Here is a 13,385-nt window from a genome sequence, read left to right as displayed (position 1 = left end):
AAAAATCTTCTAACAATGACAAAATAAGTTAGACAGCGCAGGACAGGCCACGCTGTTTAAATATTTAATGATCAGGATCCTGAGTGGATTGAATAAAAAGCACCATCATGATGATGCTTTTTAATTGTCACTGTTACTTGGGAAGACATTTGATTTGCATCAAAAGCCTGAAAACAAAGTGTATTTGTCTTTGTGCAAATTAAATCGTAAGACTAGAGTGGAGTGGAGGGGGAGATAGCGGGCGGAGGAGGTAGCGCAGAGGGGTTTGGGAGGGGGGCTGCGTCGAGCTCAGACCCATCCATTTGTGCTGCCTTGTGGTCAGGGGTCTCTAGGCTTTCATTAGGCAGCTCAGCTTCCTGCTCCAAGGATGATTGTTTTCTCTCTAAATACGACGCAGAGGTCCTCAATGACCATTAGACACACACATACACACACACATGAACACACATGGAGAGAAGACACACTCAGAGACACAGACAAAAGGAGACAGTCAGACGCACCCACACACATGTCCGACCCTCACAGCCACACACACACACACACACACACACGCAGGTCATTACAGACTAACTGCTGGGTTTTTATGCAGATTTATTGAATCCAGGCTTAATGGCTTTACCAGTTGACCCTTTTTTTTTTTTTTTTTTTTTACTTGTATTCGTCTTTTTTTTGTCTTTCTGCCTTGATCTTTTCCCTCTGTCTCTGGTTATCACTCTCTCCTCCCCCTCGTCTTGATTTCTGTCCTCTCTCTCCTCTCCTCCATTTGTCTATTCCTTTAAATCTTCTTTCTCCCTCACTATCTTTTCTTTACCATTGTCACTCACTCTTGATCAATCTGCTCCCCCCTTTTCTCTCTGACTCTCTACCTCTCTTTCAGCTCCCACTTCAATCACTGCCTTTCTTTTCCAGCCCCTATCTCTTCCGTCTCTCCATCCACTGTTGTCTGTAATTGGAAGACAAGCTGGTGATGGTGGCAGGTGAAGGTCAGGGACTTAAATTAACACACAGAGAAAAAAACACTCACATTCTCTCCACTCTCACACTTTCTTGTCCGTGTGTATCTGAAGCCGTTAATTCTTAGTTCACAATGGCAGCCATTGTGGAAGTCCAGTGTGCCTCCTGCGTTATTACTGCAGGCATTTCCTTTAACAAGTTTAAGTTCTTTTTGCTGCCACATGGCCATGCTGGAGGAATTCATTTCAGGACAACCATAAAATCACTGTGACTTTTACAAACACCGAGCAAACTTCAAAGTGTACAAACACCATGCACACACTGTGCTATGTAGCCAAACAATCTGATTTACACATAAAATCTGTGGGGGTTGTTTCTTTTTAGGCTTTGTGAAGCACTGGAGGAGAAATCAGACAAAGCGAACAGGTTGTTAAAATGAATATTGTACAGTGGAATTCAAAGAAGGTGCTTTAAAAGAAGTTTTGTCCGCTTGAACATGTTTTTTAACAGATATTTTATTTCGCTTCTCCATATTTATGTATTTGAAGATGTATTTTAACGGTCGTATTGGAGACGATGGCTCCCTTCACCATCATAACATTAATTATTGATGGTTTGTCTATTTGCTATGTCATGCACAACACAATCTTCACCAGTCTAACTTATGCCGTGTTTATAGGATATGAAAGCAACTTTGAGTATATAAATCAAACTGTTTCTAGTTTTCCTGGTTGTTTTTGGCCAAATAAAACAACATTAAAAGGGAAAAATCTGTGCTGGTTTGAACAGGTTGAACATGTTGTGTAAGCCTTCCCCTCAGTTATGCTCCCATGTGGTCTTTGGCCACAGACTTTGCAGCTTCTCTCACACACCACTTTAAGCTTTGTTTAATGTGAGTAAACTGCTGGACTCATTTTAGCTCATTGTATTTTGAAATAAATTGCTGAGCTTCGGGGAAGTGTTTTGGATCCTCCCTGCATGGTTTACTTTGAGCTAAACGGTTTGGATCAGCTGTATTTAGAAGCACCTCAGGCTTCCCTTTGTTGCACCTGCAGATTGTATTATTTATTTCCATTTGAGTGACCAAACTAAACCTAAAAAGTCTCATATACAACCTTACCTCTGTGAATCCGTTTGAACTGAATTACTTCCATCTTTTCAGTTTGTCCTGCTGGGAGGTTACACCTCCACACAGTCATACACAGTATATTTCTGCAGCCATTACTGCCATTAAGTCCAGCCTTGTGTAGTTACTCCTCAAGGGCCAGTTTACAGTTTAAGCCTTTTTTATATGCTTCCAATGCCCTGCTCTCTGTGAAGGTATTCTACTCTAGTTACCATACATTCACAAGCCTGCCTCTATGCGTACCTTAACTTGCATTAGTAGGTGCAAAAGTGAGTGTTGGAGAGTTGAACTAATGGAGTTCCCAGACTTGAATAAAATGCTGGGTGGGGAGTTGTAGACCAGAGCTCACGAGCAAGGCACTGGACCCTCTCCTAACTAACTGCTCCCAGAGGCCGAGCCTATAAATATGAATATGTTCCTATAGTCACTTTGGCTGATTAAATAACATGTTCAAATAAAATTACCAAGTCATGTTGAATCGCCCACAACACTTCCCTTGTATTTTCCCTCAGCTGTTTGTACTAAAGGAGTGCAGTATTTTTGTCCTCCAGGAGCAGTTTTAGGTACAATTCCTCAAGCTCTATTCCCAGTGCAGCTCGTTAGCCGAGCTGCCTGGACTGCAACTGTACCGGACTATGACAGAGCATGCACACACACTCATTCACACACATTCGTTCGCACAGCTCAGGCACTTTTGGGTTTGGCGCAGTACAGGCAGCCAGCTTATAAAGCAGTTTACGTACAGTGTAAGCCTGCAAGAACCTAATGGTTTAAATAGAGACAGGCAGAGAGACAAGGATTATATTAGCCTGTTATACTTTATCCCTTTGCTCTCACTCATAATGTCATAATGGTGTTTCTATTCCACTGCTGAGAGCTGCTCTTGAGGAGTCTGGAGGCTTTTTAAACCTCCTGATCGTATCTTTACTCCTGCAGCTTGGTGCGTTATTGCTGAGGAATATTAGGTCAAACTTTGCCCTCCAGACTGTTTCTGTGTCCTGACCCTCATCCTCTTCGTCCTCTATATCTTCCTGCTGGTTTTGTTTAAATGCGAGTCTGCCATAAAAGTTTTCAAAAGCAGTCGACCTTTTCACTTTTTACTATCTTACCTTCCACATTTTGACAGTGCTTCTTTTATCTGATATATGCTAATGTTCACCTTTTTTACATTGTCATCCAAGTACTTTATGTACCAGAGTTAGTTAAGATTGGTTGAAATTTGTTTCAGATGTGTTTTTTTGTGCAAATATTTCTAATGTAATATTTATACTCTCTAAGTATAAAGTACAATGTGTAAATTCTTACAAGATGGCTCCAATTACATCAAAAATATCAAAAGGCTTCTTCTTTCTTATAACTCAAGTTCACCATTAATGAATTAATGTGTGCGATTGCTTCAGTTCTTGCTTTCTAAATGGCCTGTCAGTTAGCAGTATTATTTCAAAATAAAGGTTCTTGTTTCTAAATAAAAAAAGAAACTAATCTCCAGCAATCTCAGGAGTAACTACATCATCTGTCCAGCACTTGGTGCAGTTGTTAGTTGGAGTGGGTCAGTGGGCCTCACTGTAAGCAGCCCTGACCAAAGGAGATGGGATGGGACTGGGCCTCATGATTCACAGAACATAATTTCCCCCCAACCAGTCAAAACAAGGTGATGTTACATGTTTAAAATGCACAGCCATGAAGTGGACAGAGACAGTTTACTGATAAAAAACACACCTTTGGCCTTGGAATCATCTGTAAATGAAAAACTGAAGTCAAGTAACTTTGTGAGATGTGTGTCTGCACCAGGCAGTTGACCTGCTCAAGGATGGGCTAATGCGCTCCAGTGAAATAACATATTTGTACCATCGCTCGCTCTCGTTCTCTGCCTCTGCCCGTTTGTTGCTCTCCCTCTGTTAATCTCTCTGTCTCTATCTCTCTGCTGAGTTATGGTTTCTTTAGAAAACATTAGCATTCCTCTGCAAAGAGGTTCAAGCCCTGCAATGTGTGTCAAGGGGTCAGCGTACACACACACACACACACACATTCTCAAGTTAATAACCTGTGTGTGAACGTATGTGTTTGAGCAAAAGCATGAGGCTTTGTGTGTGTGTGTGTGTGTGTGTGTGTGTGTGTGTGTGTGTGTGTGTGTGTGTGTGTGTGTGTGTGTGTGTGTGTGTGTGTGTCTCCAAGCCCCTGATAAGGCAGATAATGATCCAACGTGATAATGGAGCTTTAATGGCTGCAGTAAAAATCATCTTCAACTAACTCTCTCTCTCTCTCTGTGCCAGTGTCTCACACACACACACACACACACACACACACACACACACACACACAGAGACCTCACCCATACCTCTGTCTGTCTCTCTGCTTCCCACAGTCCTGTCTGTCACTCACTAAATCAGAACTTGAGTTTGCAACATGCACTTTAGCCTCATGCTGTGCTCTCTCACAACTGTCAAATCAAACACCCAAACCACTGTATCACACACACATTCACTAATGCATCTCCTAAACACACACACACACACCCTCACACAAACACACAGTGAAACGCACACACACGCTCTGGCAACACTAACTCTCTGCCTACTTATATTATTTCATCTACATTTCTCTCTGGCCACACACTGTGATTACATGAGATCTGATCCATGGGAGCTCATAACCACAACATCCAAACGTATGCCCCACAACTGGAAACCAAATCATGCAACATTGTTTATATTTAATTTCTTTGGGCTATAAACGAGCTATAAAGAGGGGAGGTTTATTGCTTAGCAACATGGGTACTTGTTTCTCTGTGTAGGATTAGATTATGATCATTTTCTGAGGAAAGCCAAGTCTCATTTTGTTGAGTTTTGGCTAACATTCCTGTCAGTTTTCCTCACCAGGTTATTTCAGTGATTTGGGATGTGACGACTCTGTGAGACACAATTTTGCAATAAAGTCCATTAGGGCAAGTAGTCAGCCAGGCTTTAAACATGTCCTCAATTTAACCACATTATCTGAAGAACATTTTAAGAACTGCTTCAGGGTCCAGGCAGTGACTTCACCATGAGTGTGTACACATGCAGTTTTCACGTTTCACGTTCAGTATTAATGTCTGTCAACTTAGGGGTCAGTTCCCTTCTGATAGGTCACATGATGAATAATGGGATAGAAAAAAATCAAAACAGTTGTTGTACAACATACGTTTTTTTTATTATTTTCTCTAATCTTTGCTTTTTGTAAAAAATTCAAAATGAAAAAATGTAATCTGTGAGAAGGGAAGTGCAACGAGAAACTGGTTCATTTTAAGGAGCCACTTTGCCTGGATCTCTAAATCCTATTTTACAGCTTGTGTTGTTTTTCCAACACAATTCAAGTCTTTGTCTTACAGCCTTTCTATGTTTAATGTCACACCAGTTGCTCATGTTTGATATATTCTGAGTATATAATCCTGTTTTAGGTGTGGGTCAGTATCTGTGCTGTGTTTGTCACCTTTTCAGGTGTCTCTGTGTGCTGTAGGTCAAGGCTGTGTGAGTCAGAGAGCAGAAGACAGCAGACGCATACTAAACCATTTATCTCTTCTCAGTCGTCTCACAGTCTTATCTTTACTGCTGTGTTTTTCAGGGAGATTTCAACTAAAATGCAAAGCCATTAAGTTGTGTTACCTGCCAAGACAAATCTGTCTGTATGTGTACATGAGGATATTTGGGTGTTATGGAGAATGTTAGTATACTGTATTTTCTTACTTATATCACCAGGAAAGGAGTGACTGAGCTGCTTTTCTCTGTTTCCTCACTGCCATTCATGTCTTCACCCTTATCTGTATTCTCTCCTCAGTCTTCTCTTCTGTCGCTCCCTCTTTCCTTTCCTTTCTTCTCCCTCTTTCCTTCTGTCTGTCATATATAGTATTTGCAAATATTTCACAGATGTTGTTTCAGTGCACGTATTGTAAATGACTGTTTTTCTTCACGTCACCAGTGAGCAGCACAGATGAAAGTGCATTTCAAACTTCTTCAATAACTATTCAAACTATTCATCACGATTATGAATATCTGTAAAATAAGTTAATCTGTAAAACAAAGCTGTTTTATTAAGTAAACAATGAGTTTCCTTTATTGTTAAGGGCGGATACATTCTTTTTTTGAGTTTTTGAGGTTTTTATATCTTTCTGTGAGTTCACATTATTGTTCCATTTGTATTCAGACCTGAAAAGTCTTAAATCAAAGGTAGGAAATCTTCACTGTAGCCTCTCCTTACAGTTGATTGGGACTTTCCATTTGAAGAACTCAGAAAGGAACACAGATGGAGCCCCCTTTTAAGTATTATTGTGTATACTGCTAACTTTTTGTTGCATGGTATCCAAATAATCACTACAGAATGACTGTATGAGTATTTGCATCCATCTAAAAGGATATCCCTCAGTTGCACATTGCACTTTTATGAAGTTGGGGCATTTTTAAGAGGCAGATTTTTAAAAAGGGTTATCAAAATTGATGCAGCAGATCTGCGATGTCCTGACTTTTATTCCTGTACACATCCTTCATTTCCCACAATGTAACTTTATAATGTCTTTAAATAGACCCTGCCTGCTTGGTACATGTCCAGTCTGTGATGTCCACTCCTGAATACTAAATCCACATTGAAATTATGTACAAACAATACGTTCAGTATTGTGTAGAAACTGACCTAAAACCTCTCCAGTAAATACTACAACATAATATATGGATAAAGGATCATATTTGTATGTGATTTATTGGGCAGATTTCACTAATCAGTAACAGTATTATTTCTTACAGCAGTTTTACACATGAATAAAGCCACTGTAATATAAAATACCACTGAGGTTTGCTGGCTAAGAGATGAGAGCAGAGGGAAGAGGTTAAGGCTTAACGAGGAAATATTTTGCCAATATCTGACCCAGGCCTCTCTCACACACACACACACACACACCAACATAAATGTGGGCTTGTGTTACATGACTGTTTGAGCGGCGCTCTTATTGATACAGATGTATTGGTCATTAAGTCAGTTAGGTTTGACGGCTCAGCGCGGCTGCAGCCAAAGAAAATAACATCAGCGCTCTCTCACAGAAATGTTCCACTCTGTATGGGCAGAAAGAACTACATTGTGGTGTTTTCAGATTACAGTGTGTGTGTGTGTGTGTGTGACCTGAAACACACTCCTTGATAATCCACATGTCTGCAAGGACAGTTTATCTTTCTCCCAGTGCTCATGTGCTATTGGTTTTAAAAATCCTTTTATCCCCCTTTGTGTATCTCTTTTTGTTGAGTCTCTTTCTCATTTTTGAGGAATAACATATTACATTGTGGGAATTGTACTTTCTTTTGGAGAGTGTTATGAGAATTCCCACCACTCTCATAAAATAAAATATGAAGCTATAGCGAGTTGCCAGTTAGCTTAGCTAGCTGTTTCTCTCTCTTTCTAGTCCTCATGCTAAGCTAAGCTAACCCGCTTCTGGCTCCAGCTTCCACTCTCAGCAATAATGCAAAAAAGTGTTTCCTGAAACGTCAAAACTATTTCTTTAGATTTCATGTTACTATGTCTACTCTGTCACAAGATGTTGGTTAACAAAATGTCTAAATCTCTTCCTGTCTCTTTCCCCCTCTCAGTTGGAGGCGGAGTTAGCGCTGTGTGAGAGAGAGGGGGCGGAGCTCCAGGAGTACGCCAATCAGGTCCTGCAGCAGATCGCCGACCGATGCCCCGACATTTTGGAACAAGTCGTCAACGCTCTGGAGGACAGCTGCTGACACAGAAACATATACATGCATTGATTGGCAAGTCAGAAAGCAAGCAAGCAAACACCAAACATTCAACACTCAGTCACACACACACACACACACACACACACAGGACCATCAGAAGTCTCCAGCTAGCCCCCATAATCCCCTGATATAGTGCTAAAATCAGTGCAGTGTTGGACGTGAGGATGAGGACTTTCTTTCCCACCTGCTCTTTTTCACTCGTCATTTTCACAGACTGAAAAGGGGGTCGGTCACGTCATTACTAAAAAATATTCCTTCCGCTGTGTCTTTAGTCGCTATCGTTTTAAACAAACAGAGCCAGCTGAGAAAAATATTGTTCATTTTTCAGTTCAGTGCTTTGTTGGCATGCAAGTTCTACGGAAATAGTTGATGTTTGTCGAGACGTTAACACGTATTTCCCTGACTACTCCGGAACAGAAGGAGCCTTCACTGCACTCGCCATCTGTGACACGTCACAGCGGCCATCTTGTGTCCTTCCAGGCAATCAGCAGTTGGACTTGATGTATTTTATAGAGGAAAAAGATTCTGAAGCTGTAAAAGAAAAGAAAAAAAAAGTGTGAGCGAGAGCTGCCAGGTTCGTTGTGATGCCAGACTTACACGCTGTTACCACATTGTTATTTGATTGGTTCAGATACTAAAGTGTGTTTATTTCAGCTGCCTTTGATTCTTTACATCATTTGCTGCTATCTTTTTAACTTTTAGTTTCTTTTCAATTTCTTTTTTTTTTTTTTTGTCTGATATCTGATGAAATGTCCCAGCTTTGCAGTTTCTTTCAGCAGTAATCTCTAGATAGTTGTGTAAATTGTAAAGAGAAGGACTTTAATTAACAGAAACACAGCTTTCGTCAGGGGAACATGACACTTTCATCTATTTTTTTTTTTCCCCATTATTGATGAAAGGCACAAACTACTACAATAAAGCCTCGCAATACTCCCTTTATTAAAACACACCAGTGTAGATGTTTTGTGTTGCTTTTTAACCGAAGAAAAACATGTTGACTTATGGTGTCCATGCTGAAATTAGTTCAGATCACTCACCCTTGTTGTGACAATCCTTTAGAGTTAATGTGGAGAAATCTGAACTTCCCTTATTCCCTTATTGAAAAATCTTTTGCTTTTATTTGTTTATCTTGGGAGGGAGGGAATGAAAAATCATTGCTATATATTTTTTTGCCTTTGGTAATATATAAAATACTAATCTTTGTTTAATTGAAAGTATTGTCATGTATTGGTTGGTATGTATGTGTCAAAATTTTTCTTTTTTTTTTTTTCTGTGACTTGCAAGTAACCGCAGATTTGTTCCGTAATCAGGAGACTGTTATCGGGAACGTATACTGCACCTACATGAGGCTCTGTGTCCACCGGGAACATTTTCCTCAGATTCGGTTTCTTGTTCTCGTTCATTACAGTTGAAATGACACTCTGATGCATGTTCCCCACAGCGCTGACAGCCTTAGCATGTTTTAAACGCTTACAGCACAGAGCACCAGGGGTTCAAATTGTTCCAACTTCAATCATAAGCTTTTGTTTCGGTCTTGTACTGTAGTGAGCGCCGAAGCCGTGACCGGCGTCGCACACATGCAGCTGTTTAACCCTTAAAAGAAATACCTGGCGGACACAAAGCCTAAAGATGAGGATTTACGCTGCACACTCAGATCTGATTTTACACCATCGTAAGGCTCTCTGAATGGGACAAAAAAGATTCTTTCTCAGCACCTTCAGTGAGCTGTGTGTTTAAAAAAAAAAAAAAAAGCTCCAAGCCACATGAGTGTAAATGAGGAGTTTCGTTCCAAAACATTATGTGTTTTATGAAGATGAATCTCTGAAAGCTTTAATGAATGGGAAGAGTTTGCGTAACATTTAACAAATAGTTCTTATTTTGGAATGAAACGTCCGATATGAGCTCGTGTTGTAAATCCGGTATTTTGTTGTCTGTTTTTTACTGATAATGTTTTGTCATTGGGAATGGTGAAGACTGGGACTCACCGTGACTTTGCTGTGGATTGAAAATCGGAATGAGAGAATGAAATAAAACATGAATTTATCTTTATTTTATTGTCAAAGGATTGTCATTTCATTTATCTCAGTAAAATGAGATATTGGAGGTTTTTATCGATGACCTGAGTACAAATGATAAAAGGCTTGGAACATCTTTCCTTTCATGTACTTTTTCAGACTTCTCCGTCCCTTTTCCTTCGCTCTCTCCATCTTCCACACGCAGACTGAACGGTGCCTCTTATCTGGTCACTGGTGGTTTATTTTCCTATCCGCCCACAATAACGACATTATTCCGTACCCCAGGCCTCATCCTGTTCCAGCTCTTTACCAAACACACACACACACACACACAGCGTCCAGCAACATCGTTTCTATTGTCTTTAATATCTAAAAATGCATTGTTTCAGCCTGGACTCAAGTCAGATATACAGGCCTGTTTCAAACCTGACCTGTTTAGTAACTTGAAACATTTTTTGGCTTTGCAGTGGTGGAAGAAGTCTTTTGATCTTTTACTAGTAAGTAAAGTAAGGGCAGGATCATACAGTGAAAATACTGCATACAAGAAAGTCCTTCATTCAAAACCTTACTGAAGTAAAAGTGTGTAAATGTTATCAGCAAAATGTTCTTCTTGTTGCTTTTTGGATTAACATTACTGATTTATTACTGTGTGTGTTGTATTTTGCTGCTGTAGATGTTTCACGCTGAGTTCATATGAACTACTTCATACACTGTTGGGTAGTTTAACCTACAGCAATGCATCATGTTCTGTGAGATGATCAGAGGTTTGTGGCGTCGCCGTCCTGTGAAAACAACAACAGCCTGTCTTCAGCTTTGTGACGGTGCATATTTCAGGTTATTGGTTGAGGATTAAATAGTTTATTTAGCTTCAGATGTAGGAGAACTCTCTGAACTCACAACGAAACACATGATCCTTCAGTTTGAAATCAAAATCACCAAATTCGGAGACTGCGGAGTTTTGAAAAATTCTAATCTGAAAAGTAAATAAAGCTGTCAGACAAATGCAGTGAAGTAAAAAGTACAATATTTACCTCTGAGTTGCAGTTTAGTTGAAATATAAAGTTGGATAAAATGAAAGTAATAGGGTTAGGGTTCACCTATTATAATGGTGAATGTAGAAAGTGCCCAAAACACACACACACACAAACACACACACACACAGACACAGACAGACACTCCCACACTGCCTTTATGTTTGCATTTTGCATATGGCAGCAGCTCAGTGTAATCTGTTGTTCTACTCATTCAACTAGAAAATCTGGTTTAACAGACCCGCCCAGCTCGGCTGACCTTGACCCTTGACCCCGGCCTGACCTCTGACTCCCCCCTGTGAAGAATTTTGAAAAAACATCATCAGGTTATTAAGGCCGTTCTGTTCCTCACACAATAAAACACATCAGACACGCTGAGGACGAACTCCCTGACAGTCTGTAAATGTAGCATATGTGCCGGTGTTTACCTTCACATATGGCAACGCTCTGTCCTTGTGTCAGTACCTGGGTTTGTGTAGGTCGCTTCTGCTTTCTCCATCTACTGTCCTAATAAAAGCCAGTGGAGGGAGACAGAAGGGATGGACAGAGCAAGAAAGAGGAGGGGGAAGAGATACGCATGTATGGCTCCCTGATTTATGGGATGGAGGAACAGGGTGGGGTGGGTGGGGGTCAGATAGGAAAGAAATCCACTGAGCGCCAGCCGTCATTTCATCTTCATGTCTTTCAGAACAAAAAGTATCCAAACTATTGCATATTTAAACACCAACAACATACAGTATGTACTCATGTGTACATTTAAGGCGTGCAGGTCTTCTAAACATCCACCTCTTATGAAGCTCTATGAACTTGAAAATGACCTAGAAAGTGGAAAAAGTACAAGTGGTGGCTTAAAAAGCAAATCAAACCTGAATCTCCTGCTTCCTCTTCAGCATTTCAAGATGGATCACTACTTGATTCAGCTGCAGGTTTAAAATCAGATACTCTCTCCCAATTTCATAGTACATTCCCAAAACCTGCTAATACTGAGAACGATCCAGACACAAAGTCTGTTTGCACTGGAAAAGCGACAAAATCAAGTGTACATATTAAATCGCCTTGAGTTTTGAGCGTCCCGTCGATGGGCACTGCTGGAGCACATGACTGAAACAGCCCGGACAACAAAAAAACAAACAGAAAAACAAATCTTTTTCACTTTTACGTTGTGAAGTTTAAATCTATTTGTTCTTTATTCATAATAATAATAATAATAATATATTAATCACTACAACTGTCTCACAGTCGGAGTCTCAGATGGGTTCACTGTAGCTGAACTGTAACGGGATGACAGAGACTTTTGATGTTAACTCTGAACTGATTTTGTCAAACGTTAAATGAGTGGATTTTAGACGGCAGGCTTACAGCATTCAATAAATACATTTTTAGGATATTCCCAAACAGACTTTAAGATTATTCAATACTTTTTAAGGCCTTTTATTAGTAAATGTGAATTTTAAAACATTTTTATAGTAAGATCCTGCTGAAATTGGTGCTTCACAAGACAAAAAATGTCCTTGAGATGGCGTTTGAACATGTGCACAGTTAAGAACATATCTCCTTACAGTCTCTCCATACATACTGTATATGTACACGCAGCATATTGCACTGTACATGTAGTGGAGGCCTGAGACACATGAGGGACCAGGAGGAGGAATAAAAATTGAGTGACTGCAGAGGAAGTGGGGAGGGCTTGCGTTGGCTTTGGGTAGATGTGGTTTCAATCATCACACATCACATCACACATGAGTGAGAAGAAAAAGAAGGAGAGGGTGATGGAGAGAAAGAGAAAACAGAGAGAGGAGCGTAGAGGGAGGGCTGAGACCAAAACAAACAGCAGCTCAACTTAAAACACACATTCAGTCTATATTACGTGTTTTCAAGCTTAATAATTCATGATTTCAGTTGTGGTTTGAAGGCATAAACGTGTTGCTTGCTGGTTTGGGGTGTTTGCTTTTTTTGTATACAGAAACGGTTAGTAAAGTAAATGAATTACTGGGCTGTAGGTGGGATGAATGGAGGAAAGGGGGGAGGGAGGAGTAGATGGAGAGAACTGGCAGGATGGAAGGGACACAAGGAGGCAGTGAGCAGTAGGAAAAACTTCTGAGAGGAAATAAAAACAATGTGAGAGGAGTGGAGCTGCTAAAATAAGCTGTTAGCCACTGACAGTCCAAACATCCACCGACACTGGAGGACATTTTCTTTATCTTATGTTTCTCCTCCATCTGTCCTTTATTGCTTTCAGAGAATATTTGTCCCACGCTGCCACGTTCAAACATGTGTAAGAGACACACTGACTCGGGTTCAAACTAAGCTATGAGTCCTCACTATATACATTGAAAATTCAAAGGATCCAGATTAAGTTTAGTTTAAACAGTCAGGATGGCCGAGTGGTCTAAGGCGCCAGACTCAAGGACTGACTCCTTTCTCTGCAAAAAGGGATTTCTGGTCTCCAAATAGAGGCGTGGGTTCAAATCCCACTCCTGACACACCTTTTGCATGAATT

General features: G+C 40.4%; 1 protein-coding gene and 1 non-coding gene across 3 annotated transcripts in view; both read left to right on the top strand.

Moving 5' to 3' along the window:
- LOC139221582 (ELKS/Rab6-interacting/CAST family member 1-like) overlaps positions 1-9,888 on the top strand; it is a 112,958-nt gene extending 103,070 nt beyond the window's left edge. For both annotated transcript variants that reach the window (XM_070853494.1, XM_070853493.1), the window contains one exon: positions 7,687-9,888. In XM_070853494.1, coding sequence (XP_070709595.1) covers positions 7,687-7,824 — 138 coding nt within the window. In that variant the 3' untranslated portion in view covers positions 7,825-9,888. The remainder of the gene's footprint in view (positions 1-7,686) is intronic.
- Positions 9,889-13,255: 3,367 nt separating this feature from the next.
- On the top strand, positions 13,256-13,368 carry trnal-caa (transfer RNA leucine (anticodon CAA)). Its single transcript has 2 exons — positions 13,256-13,293; positions 13,323-13,368. It is a non-coding gene; the product is annotated as a tRNA-Leu (tRNA).
- The last annotated feature ends 17 nt before the right edge of the window (positions 13,369-13,385 follow it).

This window comes from Pempheris klunzingeri, chromosome 22 (assembly GCF_042242105.1).
Source record: "Pempheris klunzingeri isolate RE-2024b chromosome 22, fPemKlu1.hap1, whole genome shotgun sequence".
Classification (NCBI taxonomy): domain Eukaryota; kingdom Metazoa; phylum Chordata; class Actinopteri; order Acropomatiformes; family Pempheridae; genus Pempheris; species Pempheris klunzingeri.
The sequence above is the reverse complement of the archived record's forward strand: the minus strand, read 5'-3'. Positions and strand labels throughout refer to the sequence as shown.